This window comes from Ctenopharyngodon idella, chromosome 19 (genome assembly GCF_019924925.1).
Source record: "Ctenopharyngodon idella isolate HZGC_01 chromosome 19, HZGC01, whole genome shotgun sequence".
Lineage (NCBI taxonomy): Eukaryota > Metazoa > Chordata > Actinopteri > Cypriniformes > Xenocyprididae > Ctenopharyngodon > Ctenopharyngodon idella.
Window position 1 is genome coordinate 1,282,660 of NC_067238.1, and position 19,482 is coordinate 1,302,141.

Sequence of the window (19,482 nt, forward strand, 5' to 3'; positions counted from 1 at the left end):
AATAAAATCACTAAAACCAGTAAAGACATTTATAATGTTATTTCAAATAAATTGTTCTTTTTACTGAATTGTGTAAAAAAAAAAAAAAAAAAAAATTCACGGTATTCACGGTTGAATGAAAAATTAAAATCATGGAATAGAAAATAGTTTTTTTTTTAAATTGTAATAATATTTTCCAACATTTGAATGCTAGTGTAGTGTGATCTTTTACTGTTACCTTGTTGGACATGCGCTGGCAGTGCTGTTCTGTAGTGTGGATCAGCGTTTGGTCCAGATCCACCATCAGCACTAACTTCCTGTTCCTGTGAAGTCTTTGCTGGTCCTCTCGGCCAAGCTGCTCCGCTTGCTGACACAAGCACAAAAAACACAGAGTTTGTACACCGGACACTGATGGTGCGAAGTAAAGGTTCCATTCACTAACTGTTTTATGCACAATCCCATATTAATGCCACTTTGAAATGTATTTGACTTCACAAACTATCATAATATAACACCCAGCTTCCTGTATTTACATGCACACATCACTGCCTAAAATACAGCAACATTCAAACATGAACTTAAAGGGATAGTTCACCCAAAAATGAAAATTCTGTCATCATTTACTCACTCTCAAGTTGTTCCAAAACTGTATAAATTCCTTTGTTCTGTTAAACACAAAGGAAGATATTTTGAAGAAAGTTTGTAACCAGGCTGCTTTGGGGCACTGTTGAGTTCCATAGCAGGAAAAAATAAATACTATGGAAGTCAATGGTGCCCCAGAACTGTTCAGTTTCTGACATTCTTTAAAATATCTTCCTTTATGTTCAACAGAACAAAGATTTATACAGGTTTGGAACAATTTGAGGGTAAGTAAATGATGACAATTTTTATTTTTGGGTGAACCTATCCCTTTAAGAAACAAAAAGTGTGTTGGATCATAATGCTTTCACTTTTCATACTTAAAAGTAGAGCTGCAGATTCTGGTTAAATTGAGAATCATAATTTTTTTTTTTTTTTTTTTTAAAGAGAGATTAGGATTCTACCCCAATTCTGAACAAACAACTAAACAAAATAACATGTATTTCATAGTATTTCATACTATTTTCTGACAAAATGTTAATTTCTAAAGACTATTTAGAAATATTTCATTAATTTGAATCAATTAAAAAAGAAACTTTGGTTTGAATGAATTTTGACCCACTCAATGACTCACTCATTAAAAACTTCACCTGATTCATTACTCGATGAATCAGCGTTTTGAACAAATCTCTTGAATTGATGATACAATGACAAATTTTCTAATAGTCACCTCCACCTACTGGTGTAATCATGTAATTGATACAATCTTTATTTGAAGGATCAAGTTACTTTCAAAAGGTGATTTATTCTAATTTAATCGCTACCTTAGACATCAGTGTTTTCATCCGAACTATACACTTTTATCCCAGTATTTCTGTGATAATTTGAATTATTGTAACAGAAATAATTCTATATGGTTGAAAAGACTGTTTGTAAAGCTGTTTCATACCTATACATGATAACTGCTCTTTGGCTCAGCAGAAGCGCCAACGCAGATTCAAATGTTTGCTGATGTGATCATACTTGTCAAAGGTTTAAAAGACAGGCAAATTGTTGTCATTTTGAAATAAGATTGCATGGGTGTTTGAATCGAGATTGCGATCTTTTAACGATTAATCGTGCACACAAGTGTGTGATTTTTAAAATGCTCAAAATATTACCCTGTTTGTTTAAGTAACCTGACCAGCCCAACACAGCAACATTGGCTCAACCAAGTGTGTGTGTTTGGGGTGGGACTATACTTTTTGTGTTTTAACTCTTGGCTGATGAATAGATTTCCGAAAATAAACCCGACTGAAATTCATTTTCTCCATGGGAAAACTGATTTTAATGATAACCATGTGATATTTTCGATTAACATTTAAAGACAGCCCTACTGTGAGCTACGAGGTAGTTATTCGATGGTACATGCTTGTTTAAGCCATTAGCCTGCATTATTTCAACTTAGTTTAAAATTAATCATGTTTAACAACAGAATTTGTGGTAAAAACTACATTACCCATGATGATGTACAGCAAGCAAATAGAGTGGTGCAGGTATGACATCACTTTGTAGGCCAAAACACAAACGCGAGTTATCATTTTAGCACTTCCAGTTCCATCCCAAAGTCAATGGGTTTTTTGAATGGGATTTTGGTTAAATGGCTGAAATAAGGTTTGTGGTGAACACAAGCTCAAGACACTTTCACATTTTCTTCTACGACATAAAATACATCAGTATTACCCCACTTGTGATTTTTTGAAGCCGTTACGTGTCTTGAAAAAGGCTGTTGCTAAGTGGCTAAATGGGACTACAGAGGCAGTCATCACGCCGAAAAGGTAAGCTCGTCCGCTTTTACAGCCTCATTATGCTCATAATTGTGCTCTTATAAAGTAGTCTAACTCAAACTTTCTGGGAAAATGTTTTAAGATAAAAACTGAAAGAGTTGTCGGAAGCTTAGTGGTAGTTACGATGAAGTAGAGCAACCGTGGTGTAGTCTGTTTATAGCCTACCTTTAGCTTTTTACTTCTGGCGACTGCATTTAGGCATCAAAGTTCATAAAAGTTGTTCATCTGTGATAATTATCTTGATGGACAAAATGTGTAAGTATCAAACTTTTGTTGATCACAGATCTTATTTTTTTTTTGCGATAATCCAAAAGCCTATGGGAAAATCCTATTGGGTTCACAGGCTGCGATTTATTTTAGCTTGTCAGTGAATCACGGCTCTGTGATCAGTAGTAAATGCTGCTCCATCTGAAAGCAATGCGAGTTTGGGTCGCTTATAAACCACTTGTCCAACAAAAGACAAAATTTAATAACAATTTTACTCCAAACTCACTTCATAATGTCAGTTGAGTGTTTAAAATAACATCCTTATGTGAAATGTGTTTTTTTTTTTTACACAGAATGAGCCACACAACATATTTCATAGTTTTCATTACAGTGATAAAGGCTATGTCGATTAGCATTGCATTATAAATATACTTTATTATCATGAGAATACCCGAGAAATCTTGAAGAACTCAGATAAACCATATATTGTCATATTAGTTTATTTATTAGTTATGTTTAATCAATCAAAGCGTTTCAATCTTCTGTTTAGTCAGCTACAGCGATAGTATGATTGCCCATAGGGATTTCCCGGAATGACTGCATACTTCTGTGGGGCTTATTTGGAGTTTCAGCGCAAGAGCGCCCTCTGGCTTTCAGATGGAGCAACATTTAATACTGATCACAGCGCTGTGCATCACTGACAAGCTGCGCATTAAAAAAAAAAAAAAAAAAATTTTCAATTTGCAGCCTTTGCCAAATCGCGTTCGGTTTAATTTCAATTAATCGTGCAGCCCTTGTACCTTTGTCTTTTTCCAGATTTTCATATATGTTTTTACTACCAAATTCTAAAAAATACTACCAAATTCTACCATCAGAATGTGGCAAAGTGTAGACACTCACCTCTGAGCTGACCATCAGCTCGGGAACACTGTGCACCATAGAGACGTTCGCTGTCGAGAAGGGAACCTGCTGCTTTCCGTTCTTGCTCTGTAGTCTGAAAGGCAGAAAAATGTAAGTGCATCTTCAGGACCATCCAGTTAGTTAAGCACACTACCAGAAATATCTCTGAGAATCAAGACCAGATAAAAACAGGAAAAGACAATAATAGCTTTTTCTGAATGTCTCCTGACAGACGTCATTTCACTATTTTAAGGTAAGAGGAGAGAAACAATTCTGAACTGGAGACTAAAAGTGCAAAAAAAGATGTATATAGACTCACTGAGTTAAGTCCTGGCCACATTCTGCACACAAGCCCTTCATTACAACGGGATGACTGCATTCTTCCACTTTTGCTATCACACCTCTGCCAAAAAGACAAAAATGTGTAGAAATAAACAATACAGGTACAATAATCAAATGCACTTTATACATATACATTATACATTTAAAAAAAAAAAAAAACTCAAGGAACAGTAATCTATAAACATCATTATGGTGAGATTTCACTCAATAGATGTGTGAAAAGCTTCTCTTCAAATTCCAGTGCAAACTGTTGTTTTCAGCTCATTTTCATGAAAACATCTGACCAATTTCTAATGGACGCAGCACCCTCTACTGTTAGAGACTTAAAAAAAGCAATCAAAAACGACATTGATTGTCATTAAGCTGACTAGTGTAGTTCTTATTAAATTTCATTTCTTATTAAAAATAATGCCCAATAGGTACCCAATACACCCATGAACCATCACTTCCTAACTGCTAGTTGATCGTAGGCAGTTTCGGAGAAGGGAAATTCCAGAGCCATTAAAAACTTATTTAACAGCTCTGGGAAATTCTAATGACATCCCTTTAAACTTTGATGTTGAATGTTTGGTTAATAATATTGTGCTTTTTTGGCCAATTATTTTATACATAAATGCAGATTTTTTTAAAATCCCCCATCCTCACATTTCAAATCCTTAAAACTTACGCATAACAAAAAAAATCCCTTTATGCTGTGTAATCATTTAGAAGTGTATTTTGATGATTAACCCCTTTGTGTAAGATTTTTCTGCTTTTAGTTTTTTATATTCATTTATTTAAATAGTAGTTTTGTTTTGCTGCTATTTGGAGTTGTTGGAATTTTATTAAGTTTTGTGTTTTTTTTATTTTATTTTTTGCAGCATGTTTTTTATTTCACTCAAGCAATACGTTTAAAAAACACTCATGACTTCATTTGAATCTAATAGACATGAACTAATATTCACAAAACTCATTTCAATATGAGGGGTCTTCACTCCCACAACTAAAAATTTTCATCAACAAACCTGTTGGTGGACATGTAAACATTAGGGCATCATGTGGAACAACGTTTTTACACTACTAGACTTGGCTGAATTATTCCGCCTCCATGCGTTCAACGACACACCCTCTTCCAAAGCCCCGCCCTCTAAATTCGTGTCAGCCAATCAAATGGAAGCAAAGGACAATGCACAAGATGATTGACAGGCAGAGTGCGTTTCTGATTGGTTAAAAAGGGCGGGCCGCTCCCCCAACTCTTGTTTTGCTGTTTACAGAGCTCAGGGCTATCAGAGCTTATCTCTGAAGAACACAGTTCAGTGGCATCTGTCAGTTAATACAAACATTTTATGTGTGGTATTAAAACAGTTGCTCCCAACACATTTACATGTCATTAAAAGTGTTTATACTGGGCGCGTGGAAGTTGAGCTGCTACTGTCACGAGCCCAACGTGAGCGCCAGTGCGCGTGCCACTTAGCTTAGCGCGAGCACGCTCAGCTAATGAGCAAAGGCAGCAAATAAAAACGTAAAGCAATATGTCAACTGTTAAATCGTGCTGTGTGCTGGCCAATACAGCCATGAGAGCGCGACTTACCCGGGCGCGATGACTTGCCCGAGTTGACAGCACAGTTCTCGCACAACTCCAGCACGGTCCGACTTCAGCTTCCTCTCGGGCGCTCTTGACTCGCTTTCGGCGGTTATCGGCGCACATACTGCGATGACAGAGTCAACGTTCACCAAAGCTCCGGGTTTCACCTTCCACTCGAGCAGTCGCAGGGGACGCGCTCCTGCAGGGTAGCGGATCTCCGTCACCTGCACCGTGGGGCCCTCTGCTGCCGCACCGCCGGAGTCTACAGACTCCTCCATCAGAGCTTTACACTTCAGCCAGACACACGCGGCGGACCGCAGCAAGCGCTAAATGAGAATTAATAATAGGAGTAAAAATCTCTAAAATAATCCAGAGACGTGCAGAAAAATAAAGAGACGAAAATGAGCTGTAATGCAGGACAGGCTGAAGCGCAGGTTCACTCTTCCCGCCCGTAAACAGGAAACACAAGGCTGCAGCACGAGCGAGACTTCTTCCACTTCCGGGAGACTTTAATATCACTCTTCATTTAAAACTGCATTGATATTAGAGTTTAATCTGACTGTATTATATGATAAATATAATAATAACAATAATGTATGTATAGTAATATTGTATTTACATATAAACAATATATTTTTAAAATAATGCATTAAATATTTACAGTCATCAAACTGGTGGTTCAGAGAAAATCTGACTTGAGCATTTGTACCAAACTGTATTTATGTATCCGCTCCCCCTTTTGAGACAGGCAAACGCCTGCTTTGTGATGTAATCTGATGAAATATCATGATCATGCCATCTGTCAAGGGATTAAGCAGCGCGTCATCGCAACGTCTAAACATATTGGTTTTGGGGGTATATTTTCACTTTTGTTTTTACTTGGGTTGAGTTTCAAAGATGGATTTACATCATTCATAACTAAATCGTTTATTCAAAATATGATCGATGAGGGATTCATCTGTTATATCTTTTGAGGTATGCATTTGGAAGACCTTTTTATCCAAAGTGGCTTGCAGTGCTTTTAAGGTGTACTTTTAATCAATTGTGTTGCCATTTTGCACAGTTCTTATAATCTAAATATTGTCAATATTCTAAAACACTAGAGGGAATTACTCCAAAGTAAATAAACTGCTGTAGAGCCATCTCTTCAAATTAATTTAGCTTGCTTTTTTATTTAAACTTAGTTTAAATTATTTAGTGTATATGTATGTATGTAGGTTTTTTTATTTATTTTTGTAAGTCTGTATCGTCTTGCTTTAAACGTGTACTGTCCCTTTAATTAAAGGCATACGCTGCATTTCACGTAAACATTTTTTATTTTGCTTTTTTTTTCTGTATGTTAATTTTTTTTATTATGTAGTTGTTTATTGAATTCGAATGCTTAAGTTTTTCTAAAAATAATATTTGTGATGAGGACGGAGCACAAGGTCGGAAGGTCGCGTCAGACCACTGTCACGTGACTGATGATGTCACAGCAGACTCTTTCCCAGCTGTCCAATCAAACTACAGTCGTCTCTTGCGTGATCTTGAAGCGCGAGGTAGTGTCCGCGAGAGAGAATACCGTAGCGAGTTACTCATGCGATCATCATCAGCCAGAACGGATCGGACACATGGCGGCAGAGACATTCAGATCGGTAAGCGAGCGCAGAATCGGTCGTTAGCCGCTCTCTTCTACTGTTGTTGTTCAATCGACCAGTAAGTTGCTCAGATGCTCGAGCTTTCCTGATCAGTATGATGCAGATGCTCTATGAAAGGTCACTGTATTTCGATTTCACATTTCAGGACTTAATGGAGAGGCATTTAAATGGAAAATATATTCCATGTCATTATCCAGTGCAGCTCTGATCCTGAATCAGTGCAGTCAAGGCCAGAGGAAATGTCAAAGCATGCCTTGTTCTTTATCACTGTAAGCCTTAAATCCCAAACTAAAGACTGATTGTAATGTCCAATTCAAGTCTAAGAATAGGAAAGTCTGTCCTGCAGTCTGGCACTTGACAGCACCCTTGCAAAACATTACCATTGCTATAGTTAAAAAACAGTTACTACCGTTACTATTGTAACACTCTCCTTCAAACAGTACAAAAAAAATAAAAATAGTGACGTATATCCGAATGAAACGGGAAAGATCTGGAAAAGTAATTTAAATAAATAAACAAAATCACCATGGCCATTTTTTTTTATAAAGAATATATATTTATTTTCTACTTATGTCAAGCTCTAAAATATTTTATTCGGTAGAAATTGTTATTAAAAATCGTTTTAAAAATCCTTATCCTTAATTCTTATGCAATAAATTACAAAAAACTATAAAAATCATAGGATTTTGTTGTGGACAATTGGGGACCTTAGAGTAAAAAGGTTGAGAACTACTGCTACACATAGGCCTAACAAAAAAGTACCACGGTACTACCATGTTTTATTCTTTTATTTATTTTCGTTTACATGTGCCATAAGAATCCCACATATTTTGAATATGCAACACAGTAGTACCATGGTGTTTTTTTTTTTTGTTTTTTTTTTAAAGTACTTTGTAGTGGCGTGTCATTGCCATGGTAAATTGAATATTGCAGTTTGCCTATAAATCCTGATAATGTGGTTTCATTCATGTACTTATTTACTTACCATCAGATGACACTGTTATGGTAACTTTGTTAGGGTTTGTTTTGACTGGATCTGTTATTACCTAGAACATTTTTGGAAGGGAGGTGATTTAAAGTGTCTTTCTAGAACAGAAGCTCTCTGTTTGGGACGTTGGCTCTCAGAGATTTTGCCGACTTGTGCAGTTGTGTCTTGTGTGGAATAGATGTTTTATCTTAAACGGGGGGGGGGGCTGTTGTTTATTATACTGTATAGAGACCTTTAAACTGGAGCACATCCCTGACCTGTCCACAAATCAACCCGCCTGAGTAAAGACATTTTGTTCCCTGCTTATATAAACATTCCCCCTTCTTTCACGTTTCCCACACGGCCTTGATGGTAAAATCTTGTGTTGTTGTAGTGTACGAACCGAACTGAATCAACATTGAACTGAATTGAGCCGAATAACCTTCTGTCTTCTGTAGAGCTGCTTTACAGCACAATTTGAATTGGTCCCATATTTGATGGTTTGCATTGTTCATAATTTTCCTGTTTATTACTGTGAAGCTGCTTTGAAACAATCTGTATTGTATAAGGCGCCATAGAAACAAAAGTGACCTGACTTGATTTGTATGAAAACGCACCACACAGATCATCTCTGATCTATTTTGACATGCTAGCAGGTATAAATTTTAAACTTTCTTTCTATAGACATGTCCACAATTCGTTTGAACCTTCCAAATCCAATAATCCGTGTCCATAGATGTACTAAATGCAAATTATGCCTGATTTATTATGTTTGTTGGTCTCTCAACATGTAACACATTACCTAAGTGAGCTTGTAGTTTGACTGGTGTTTAATTACTTCAGTTAAGGCTGTGTCGGTGTCATATGTCTCTGTTACGGAGGTGTCCTCGGATCATAGGTCCACAAGTACTCAATCAGATGTTCTTCTCCTCACACAGGTGGGTTTCATTTGCTTCATTGGGATCTGACTTCATTTTAAGGGTGAAAACACTCAGGATGTTATAGTACATGATAAGTAGTAAACAAGATTTTTGCCAGTGACGCTGGGATTGTGCTCTGTTCCTCTAGAGTTGTAAAGAGTCACAGTCTCTTTAGGAAGCTGTTGATTGGCGTCTCGGTGGGCGTGCCGCTCGTGGTCGGGGTGCGATATGTGGTCTCAGAGCCCAGAGAGAGGAGGAAGATGAAGATACTAGCAGAGGGAGTCGGGCGCTTCTGCAGGTGAAGCTCTTTAATAATCTTGTGTAAAATGTAATTATTTAATGGGTTAGTTCACCCAAAAATGAAATTTATGTCATTAATTACTCACCCTCATGTCGTTCCACACCTGACCTTTCTTCATCTGTGGAACACAAATTAATTTATTTTTGATTAAATCCAAGGGTTTTTTTGATCCCTCATAGAAAGCAACGTAATTTCTATCATTCAAGGTCCAGAAAAGTAGTAAAGACATTGTTTAAATGGTCAGTGTGACTACAGTGGTTCGACCTTAAAGGGTTAGTTTTCCCAAAAATGAAAATTCTGTCATTAATTATTCACCCTCATGTCGTTTCACACCTGTAAGACCTTCGTTCATCTTCGGAACACAAATTAACATATTTTTGATAAAATACGATAGTTCAGTGAGGCCTCCATTGCCAGCAAGATAATTAACACTTTCAGATGCCCAGAAAGCTACTAAAGACATATTTAGAACAGTTCAAATTACTACAGTGGTTCAACCTTAATGTTATGAAACGACGAGAATACTTTTTGTGTGCCAAAAAAACAAAATAACGACTTTATTCAACAATATCTTGTGATGGGCGATCTCAAAACACTGCTTCATGAAGCTTTGTAGCTTAACGAATCTTTTGTTTCGAATCAGTTGTTCGGAGTGTGTATCAAACTGCCAAAGTCACGTGATTTCAGATGAATGATATGATGAAGTATTCTCTAACATTTATAATGTTACAATAGATTTCTATTTCAAATAAATGCTGTTCTTTTGAACTTTCTATTCATCGAATAATCCTAAAAAACTGCATCATGGTTTACACAAAAATACTAAGCAGCACAACTGTTTTCAACATTGATGATAATAAGAAATGTTTCTTGAGCAGCAAATCAGCATATTAGAATGATTTCTGAAGGATCATGTGACACTTAAGACTGGAGTAATGCCTGCTGAGCATTCAACATTTTACAATATATTTGTTTAGCAAACAGTTATTTTAAATTGTAATAATATTTCACAGTATTACTGTTTTTGCTTTATTTCTGATCTAATAAAAGCAGTTTTTCTGAGTATAAGAGACTTTTATTTTCAAAAAACAAAAATCTTGCCAACCCTAAACTTTTGAAAGCTTGTGTATGGCATTATATTACCTATCAGGCGTTCTGGTCTCAAGATGTCAGCTTTTGCTTTTGACATACCTGCCTCATGGCTGAAATGGAGATATATCTGTGTCACATCAGGTCTCTCTACGTCGGGCTTATGATATCAGCGGATTACTGGTGGACATCCAACATTGTTCTGCGTGGCATGGATGAGGTAGGTTTATGCCCCTGTAAAAAATATTAAATTGGTATATTTGGGGGGGAAATTATTTCTAGAGTCTTCAATTGTATGACAGGACCCAAAAATGTATTTATTTATTTATTTTCATTTACACACCCTCATGTTGTTTTAAACCTGTATGACTTGAATGGATAAAAAAAAAAAAAAAAAAAACACTGAGGCATTTCTCAAAGTATCTTCTATGTTCCCCAGAAGAAAGAAAGTCATACAGGTTTGAAGTGACATGAGGGTGAGTAAATGATGACAGAATTTTCATTTTTGGGTGAACTATCCCTTTAAACCTTTATGACTTTTTTTCATGGTTCTGTCATCATAAATATATCCAGTGCAAAACATTGTTATAAAAACAAATGAACAGTGCCAAACACTGTAAGCTCTAAACTCTGTTTCTGTCCCTGTCGCCAGAGCAGTGCAGAGTATGAGGAGCTCATGTCAGCGTGTCATCAGAGAGCAGCCAGTAGTATGGTAGACGGGGCCATCCAGAACGGAGGCCTGTATATTAAGCTGGGACAGGGACTGTGTGCATTCAACCATCTTCTGCCTCCAGAGTACCTCCGCACCCTGCATGTGCTGGAGGATAAAGCGCTCAACAGAAGATACAAAGAGGTGAGCAGCTTCAGGTTAAGCAGAACACTTTAAGATTCAGCTAGGCATTGGTTTCCTGCAAATAGTTTTGAGGTATTTTTTAAAATGATATATGAAGTACTGTATATGACCTTGGTATGAAGAGAAATGAAGGGACAAGTTGCATTGTTCAGCATTAAATAGTTTCCACAATAATTATAAGGCAATAGTTTGACATGACATGACAAAAATGTAAAAAAATAACTTTGGAAATCACTTTGCACAAACAAGGTTAGTATATGATTTTATCCTAAATAATGTCAATCTGCTGAATTAATATTGTGAAATATTATTACAATTTTTAAAATATATTCTCTATGTTGAGAGATTTTTAAATGTAATTTATTCAAGAGATGCAAAGCTGAATTTTCAGCCTCATTACTTCAGTCTTCAGTGTCACATGATTCTTCATAAATCATTCTAATATGCTGATTTGCTGCTCAAGAAACATTTCTTATTATTATCAATGTTGAAAACCATTGTGCTGCCTCATATCCTGAAACATTTATTTATATATATATATATATATATATATATATATATACAGTGCTTTAAAGAGCTTCCAACATCTTACTGACACCTATATATTAGAAAAACAAGATTTCTTTAGATATTTACAGCTTGGGAACCATTATAATAAAAATATTAAAAAATAATGAAAAAATTGAAATGAATATCATCAATGTTTTTATTGATGCGTATAAGAGTGGGACTCATAAGAGACTGATATCAAGAATATATTCAAGTATACAATCTTCTAAAAATCACTCTGCATTATATGTGAAAGATAAATGGGAGAAGGAAGCGAACATAATTTTATCTGATGAAGAATGGTTAAACATATGTAAAACACAGTATACTACCTTCAGTTCAGGTCAGTGGAGAGAATTCACATGGAAGAATATCATAAGATTCTTGATTACTCCAAAAAGAAAATATTTACAGATTGGTAAATCTGCACTCTGTTGGAGACAATGTAATAAGTCTTTGGCTGATTATGGATCTAGAAATATGACAATATGATTTGAATTTGAATTGTGTAAATTTAATTTATAGACAAGTGTCATTTAACAGAATTGAATATTAAGTGCCATTTTATATTGTTTTGAATTAGATTTTTTTAAACTTGAATTCTGGACATTTAATATTTAACAAAATGTAAAAAAAATTTATGGTATAATTTTCTACATATGTATTTTCAAACAGCGTATTTTTTTGTTCTGAATTCTTAGACTGTAAATATTAACTTCTTAAAAATACAGCTTCATACATACAAAATATGCATGATATTAAGCAGAAATAAATCACGTACTTGTGCCCGCTGTTACACATATCTGAATGATCATTTGTGACATTCTTGAGCTATAAACACCAGCAAGTGTTTGAAATAGCCCAGCATCCAACTTGGATTTGATTCCGATAACAGAATGAAGTAGAAATATAGTAATTATAGAGTTAGGCTATGTGTGACCGTTACGCATGCTAATCACTTCCATACTAAATATTCTTCATACTAAAACAAATAGGCGTAGCAGAGACCCCCAGAGACAAATGTCTCACGTGCTGAGAATTATTGCTACTCTGTAATTGGCCAAAATGCAACGTTCAACTTTTCCGAAACCATCTACTCTTCCTTGTGCAACCCGGAAGTTGGACCTTTGACCTGCTTTCAGTACGATCTGAATTTCTGCGTTTTGAATTTTAGAATATTGAATTTGGTGTTTCGAATGTTGAAAACTTGTATTTTTAGAGAGTGAATATTTGCAGTCTAAGTATTCAGAACAAAAAATACGCTGTTTGAAAATTCAAATTCAAAACCATATAAAATGGCACTTAATATTCAATTCTGTTAAATGACACTTGTCTGGAATTCAAGTTTACACAATTCAAATTCAAATCATATTGTCATATTTCTAGCTCCATAGATTACTTTCACATATTTTGGAAGTGTCCAGCAATTCAGTCTTATTGGTTAGAGGTAGTAACAGAAATAAAATTGATAGTGGGATTCGAGATTGAGAACAGCTTCGGTACTATATATTTAGGAAACATACCAACTGATTTTACTCAAGACAAGTACCTACTTAAATTATTATTGGTTGCTAGAAAAAAGCAATAACTAAGAAATGGCTGCATGAGAATCCACCAACAAAAGAAGAATGGATAGTGATTGTAAAAGATATGGAAAAACTGACCTTCTCTCTAAAATTAAACATGGATAAAGTTTACAAGTACTGGTCAAAATGGTTAATGTATAGGAGTGTGGATGGAACATAGGGACTATTGTAAGTGTAGTGCAATGTTTGTGTTTTTTTTTCCCTTCCTCGCATGTACATTTTTTTTTTAAATTTTATTATATTGAAAATCTCTTCCTATTTTTCAATGTTTGAAATATTTGTCCAATGAAAATATTCTGGATTTGTTTGTTTTATGAGGGGACCTTAAACCTTTTATGGACTTGAAAGGACCATTACCAAATATTCTCCTGGTGAATGCTTTTTTTTTCCTTTTCTCGTTCTCTTTCTCTTCCAAGACTAGAGTAACCCCTGATATGAAGTTAACTATATAAACAAAGTAACCGTATGTGATAACCCTAGTGACTTGTCTGTTCCATTCTTTTGCATGTGTACTACTAAAAGCATATTTTAAAAAAAGCATAAAAAAATAAAAAGTTGAAAATGTTTATATACATATAACTCATCTTGATTCATGTTGCTTTAGGTAGATGCTTTATTCCAGGAGGACTTCAACATGACTCCTGATAAAATGTTCAGGACGTTTGACTACGAGCCTGTGGCTGCTGCGAGTCTGGCACAAGTACACAAGGCCGAACTGCATGATGGGACACCTGTGGCTGTAAAGGTGTGTTAGGGCTTCACGTGATCACTGTTGAGAAAAGAAAAACTGTTTATGTACTTTGTGGTATTTTAATTGGTTTAACGTGATTTGATAGTCCAGTGCAGTATTGAACTTACATAGTACATAGTACATAGTACATTTTTTCAGTATTTGCAAGAACAGGTGATATAGAGGACCAGTATGAAGTGAGATCCAGTGGTTATTAATGCATTTATGTTATTATGAGGATCTGTTGATGTGTGTTGTGTTCAGGTGCAGTATATTGATCTCAGGGATCGCTTTGATGGTGATATCAGGACTCTGGAGATTTTGCTGGACATAGTGAAATTTATGCACCCCAGCTTTGGCTTCCGCTGGGTCTTACAGGTCAGTGCATTAAATATAATGCATTTAAAGGGGGGGTATCACACACAGTTTCTGCCAATCTCATGTTAATCTTGAGTACCTATAGAGTAGTAGTGCATCCTTCATATCTCCAAAAAGTCTTTAGTTTTATCATATTTATAAAAGATACATACGATGTACCGAGTATTTCCGAAAACAGCCGAGCGCCTGGAGGCGTGTCCTGTGAGCGGAGCTAGAGTGACGAGCTGTCACGAGCACGCGCAGCTTTTGTGTAGGGATCGGCTGCAAGCTATCAATGATCTGCTAAACAGATGTATTTAAACACACAATACACCATCGCGTTATTCCTGAATAAAGTCGTTATTTTTGGTGCACAAAAAGTATTCTCGTCGCTTCATAACATTAAGGTTGAACCACTGTAGTCACATGAACTGTTTTAAATACGTCTTTAGTAGCTTTCTGGGCATCTGAAAGTATTAATTATCTTGCTGGCAATGCAGGCCTCACTGAGCCATCGAATTTTATCAAAAATATTTTAATTTGTGGTCCAAAGATGAACAAAGGTCTTACGGGTGTGGAATTGAGTAATTAATGACAGAATTTTCATTTTTGGGTGAACTAACCCTTTAATATTAAATTATTAAATTTAACATAACCCAATTTGATTTGCTCAGGAACAAATAATAGATTAATAAGACCAAAGATTGCCCAAAATGTACCCAAAATGAATTATATCTCATGTTTAACCACTATAAGAGCCAGCGGCAAATCCCTGAAGCGCTGGCCGAGATGAAGCTGTTCTCGGCGGGTAGACGAGCACTGAATGGCCACTGATGGCCTGGATCTCGCTTGTCCGAAAACGTCTAAACAAATTGTAAAATAGGCCCTATGATTAAATATGAGTCACATATTTTAGGTCTAAACAATTACATCCTCGCCTAAAAACTTAAAACTACAGTTCATGATACAACAAGTGTAGTATTTGTAAAAAATACGGTGGATTTGCTTGGCCGCCATGACAGTCGCTTCAAGCGGAGTGATACAAACGGTGAAAAGGTAGGAGTGCTGTTATCACTAGAATATCGCACGGCTCTCAGCCAATCAGATTCGAGAACCAGAAAGAACTGTTGTACAATGTATATGCAGTCAAACCAAAATTTATTCAGACACCTTGAACATTTCATTCAAAATGAAGCAAAACATGGTCAGGTCAAAGTGTCTGAATAATTTTTGGTTCCAAATTTTTATCAATTTTACTGCTAGTCCACTGTATGAAGAATTTTTGGGTATAATATGTCACAGTTTACTTTATTTTGCTATCCTCACATAAATGAACTATAGTGTCCTGCACCCACTAGTAAAAATATATAAAAAAATGTCTGAATAATTGGTTTCTTTATTTTTCTCCATGATGCTGGTAGGACTTGAAAGGAACGCTGGCACAAGAGCTGGATTTTGAGAATGAAGGCAGGAATTCTGAACGCTGTGCAGAGGAACTGAAGCATTTTAAGTTTATAGTTGTGCCCAAAGTGTTCTGGGACCAGACCAGCAAGGTGAGAATCTTCATATGACAGTGAAGTCTTTCTTTGGTCTCCAGCTTTCACACATAAATGGATACAAACTATAACTTATATACCCATGTAGAGGGTCCTTACAGCAGAGTTCTGTGATGGATGCAAAATCAACAACGTGGAGGAGATTCAGCGTCAGGGACTGAGTCTGAAAGACGTGAGTTTAATGGCATCTGTTATAAATTAACTGGCTCACATCACATGCATTAAATGTCCATAATGATGACCAATGCATTTCCTCTGGCTGTGTTTCAGACAGCTGATAAACTTGTCCGCACATTCGCAGAGCAGATCTTTTACACCGGCTTTATTCACGCCGATCCTCATCCTGGAAATGGTGAGATTACTGTCATTTATATGGCTCTGTTTGTTATTGGGAATGAATTAATACATATATTTGTTAAAAATTGACCCATTATCAACCAGATGTTTTTCTATGAGTTTCACCCATGTGAAATGTTGCTCATTTTAGTACTGGTAAGAAGAGGTCCAGATAAAAAAGCTGAGTTGGTTCTGTTGGATCATGGGCTGTATGAAAGCCTCAGTAAAAGGTCAGAACATGAGGAATATACACCACAGACACTGAAAATAACATGAAACAGAAGGTGATGGGAAACTCTCTCTGTGTTTGTCAGTGACAGAGCGGCTCTGTGTCAGCTGTGGCGATCCATAATCCTGCGGGATGAAACCGGCATGAAGACATACGCAAATCAGCTCGGGGTCAAAGGTAAAGCAGTTTTTTTTCTTACATTTTATCACGACAAAAGGTAGTTCTTATGTAGATAATATGTATACTATTTAAATTCTGCTTACTCAAACTTCTTGAACATTTTTTGTTACACAATATATTTTAAATATGATGTTTTATATAATAAATGTTCTTCTGAATCCTGAAAATGTATCACAGTTTCCACAAAAATGTCAAGCAGCACAACTGTTTTCAACATTGATAATAATAAATGTTGTTTGAGCAGCAAATCAGCATATTAGAATGATTTCTGAAGGATCATGTGACACTGAAGTCTGGAGTAATGATGCTGAAAATTCAGTTTGCCATCATAGGAATAAATTACATTTTAAAATATATTACAATGGAAAACAGTTATCTTAAATTGTAATATTTCACATTACTGTTTTTACTGTATTTTTGTTGCCAAATGTTATATATATATATATAGTATTTTGATTATTATCATATTTATTGCATCTCACTGGACCTTCCCAGAATACTTTCTGTTCTGTGAGATGCTACTGCAGCGGCCAATCAACATGTGGGAGTTTGGCCTGGGTAACATCCTGACTCGAGAGGAGACGTCGTACATGCGTGACATGGCCATGAACCGCTTTGATCAAATCATGCAGGTGTTGAAGTCTATGCCGCGGCCCATGCTGCTGGTTTTCAGGAACATTAACACTGTCCGCTGTATCAACATCACTCTGGGAGCACCAGTTGACCGCTACTTCATCATGGCCAAGTGGTATGGGACTAGGAAATGACTAGTACCTGCTAGGCTCTAGTATTGACCCAAACATCCTTGTATTTATATTCTTTTTATTATCCTATTCATTCTTAAATACTGTAGAATAACCTCTGCCCTATCTAAGTTTTAGTATTTGTGGTTCTGGTAAGAATTTTGATCCCGTTCACCCTTCTGCTGTCCATCATTTCAATATAAAGTGACTGTGTTTCAGTGCAGTGAGGGGATGGGGCAGAACTCAGGCCAATGACACCAGGATTCTTCCGAAACTGTCATTCTTCCGCTGGGTCTGGACCTTTTGGGAGAGCGTCAAATTTGAATTCGCTTTAAGGTGATGACATTAGGGCTCTATAAAATCTGTTTTATTTTTTCCCAAAATTTGTTTTTATTTTTTTCTAAAATTGTTTTTCTCTGGATTCCATTTTAATAGTTATATTCAATTTTAATAATTAAAAAGCATGTCTAATTAATTAAAAGCATAAGACTTATACAGTTAAACAATTTATTAAAAGTTGAGCAAAAATTACATTTATAGGGAAAATGTTATTCTTGTTATTCTATGTTTGATATTTTAAAATGTAATCAAAATGAAAATACAACAATTTTTTATTTTTTGGAAAACAAAATGATGGACAACAGAGGTTTACTGTTAAATTAAAACATGGAAGATATTCCTTAAAGTTTTAATTATTATTATTATTATTATTACTATTATGGTTACTTTAAATCTACTCTACATTCCGCTGAATAGTATTAATATATTTCTGTCAGTTTTTTTTTTTTTTTTAATTAAATCGAACTTTTATTTTGGCGGGTTGTAATGAAGACCTTTGAGTTTCTGTGTGTATATGATGATAGTTTTATCAAATGAAATGGTGAAATGCTGGTGAAGTGACTCTCAGAGCAGCTCTGGAGATGAAGTTCATGTGTTCATGTCCTCACTCCTCACGTAGTGAGATAGCAGACGCTGAAAACACGAGCGTCACGCGTGCTTTAATTTGCGTGTAGGAGACGAACTATGACGCTCATTCAAAGACACATGCAGAACAAGCAGTCTTCGTATAAACTGGAATCAATATTTGTGTGTAATATGTATCATTCTGTGTTCCTCCAGGTCAGAGATGGCGCTCATGAGTGTCACTCACTCTCTGCTTAAGCTGCTGTCTTACTGCAATATCATCACTCTGGACCAAGACGTGTATCAGTATCTGAAATGAAGCGTCACATACCTCATCATCATCATCACCTCTGAGTCTGGTTTCACTGATCCTGGATATGGCTGCTTGTTTTTTTTAATGACTTTTTCATTTGAGCTTGGCCTCTCAGGAACCTCTCACACACTCACTCTCGCTCGCTGTTTAATTTTAATTTTTTAATTTTGCTTTTATCAATTATGATGTTCTGGCATTTAAAAGACTTCTTTCATTCAAGAAGTTGTGAGACCTACAATAGTTTCTTTTGTAGGCATCAGAGTTTGAAACGCTAAAATATGATGATCATTTACTGGTGGCAATAATGGGGGAAAAAAAAAAAAAAAAATCTATTTGAACAAAGTAAATGTTTATGTTTAAAACCTTTTATGTCATGAGGTTTAACAATTTATTGCAATGAGTTATAGAAACCTTTTTTATTAATTGTATTTTAAAAATTGTGCCAGTTTATTTTGTATTTATATGGATTTCACTGCTTAACTTGATTGCGAATATACATTTGGAGCTGAGAGGTGTTGCGCTGTCAAACATTAACGTGTAACCTACAATGCAATAGTATTTTGAATATAAATCATTTATAAGAGGCTATTATTTCAGTTTTGTTTGTGAAATGTTTTAATTTTCCAGAGTCCAGACTGATGCTCTTGTATCTCCTGGAGTCTCAAACTCTTAAAGTTAGCATGAAATGAAAATAAACCCTTTCTATTTTGTAAATGCATCTTATTGATCATATTGTGAAAAAATTCATCCATATGTTTTTGTTTTTTTTTGACCTCATAATGATTCATTAAAATGTCATAACTGGATCTTCCGGTGAAAATGACAGACTGGTGACG

The 19,482-nt window shown here is 35.7% G+C and overlaps 2 protein-coding genes across 8 annotated transcripts in view; one reads left to right on the forward strand and one right to left on the reverse strand.

Annotated features, from left to right (window-relative positions):
• ctdp1 (CTD (carboxy-terminal domain, RNA polymerase II, polypeptide A) phosphatase, subunit 1) overlaps positions 1-5,988 on the reverse strand; it is a 121,091-nt gene extending 115,103 nt beyond the window's left edge. Inside the window, exons 1-4 of the mRNA XM_051872481.1 lie at positions 5,404-5,988; positions 3,811-3,894; positions 3,492-3,585; positions 218-346 (exon numbers count right to left, since the gene is read on the reverse strand). Coding sequence (XP_051728441.1) covers positions 218-346; positions 3,492-3,585; positions 3,811-3,894; positions 5,404-5,675 — 579 coding nt within the window. The 5' untranslated portion in view covers positions 5,676-5,988. The remainder of the gene's footprint in view (positions 1-217; positions 347-3,491; positions 3,586-3,810; positions 3,895-5,403) is intronic.
• A 197-nt stretch (positions 5,989-6,185) lies between these two features.
• On the forward strand, positions 6,186-19,360 carry adck5 (aarF domain containing kinase 5). Of its 7 annotated transcripts, none has more exons than XM_051872486.1 (15): positions 6,186-6,372; positions 8,845-8,939; positions 9,070-9,219; positions 10,456-10,531; positions 10,964-11,164; positions 13,904-14,044; positions 14,294-14,407; positions 15,808-15,939; positions 16,031-16,114; positions 16,213-16,294; positions 16,430-16,508; positions 16,593-16,684; positions 17,183-17,435; positions 17,650-17,766; positions 18,550-19,360. In XM_051872486.1, the coding sequence occupies exons 1-15, from the start codon at positions 6,343-6,345 to the stop codon at positions 18,650-18,652; spliced, it is 1,749 nt and encodes a 582-aa protein (XP_051728446.1). In that variant the 5' UTR covers positions 6,186-6,342; the 3' UTR covers positions 18,653-19,360. The 7 variants fall into 7 exon arrangements, 6 of the variants coding, with proteins under 6 accessions (XP_051728446.1, XP_051728445.1, XP_051728443.1 ...); XR_007926457.1 differs by lacking the exon at positions 6,186-6,372 and adding an exon at positions 6,415-7,031 and having other exon boundaries at positions 17,655-17,766; XM_051872483.1 differs by lacking the exon at positions 6,186-6,372 and adding an exon at positions 6,421-7,031 and having other exon boundaries at positions 13,922-14,044.
• The last annotated feature ends 122 nt before the right edge of the window (positions 19,361-19,482 follow it).

Bases quoted from the DNA above. Each gene is read 5' to 3' on its own strand.
- adck5 (XM_051872482.1), top strand. From the start codon at position 6,861: ATGATGTCACAGCAGACTCTTTCCCAGCTGTCCAATCAAACTACAGTC. The intron at 7,032-8,844 runs GTAAGCGAGCGC...TAATTACTTCAG, and splicing joins CGGCAGAGACATTCAGATCG to TTAAGGCTGTGTCGGTGTCA. The intron at 10,532-10,963 runs GTAGGTTTATGC...CCCTGTCGCCAG, and splicing joins TTCTGCGTGGCATGGATGAG to AGCAGTGCAGAGTATGAGGA.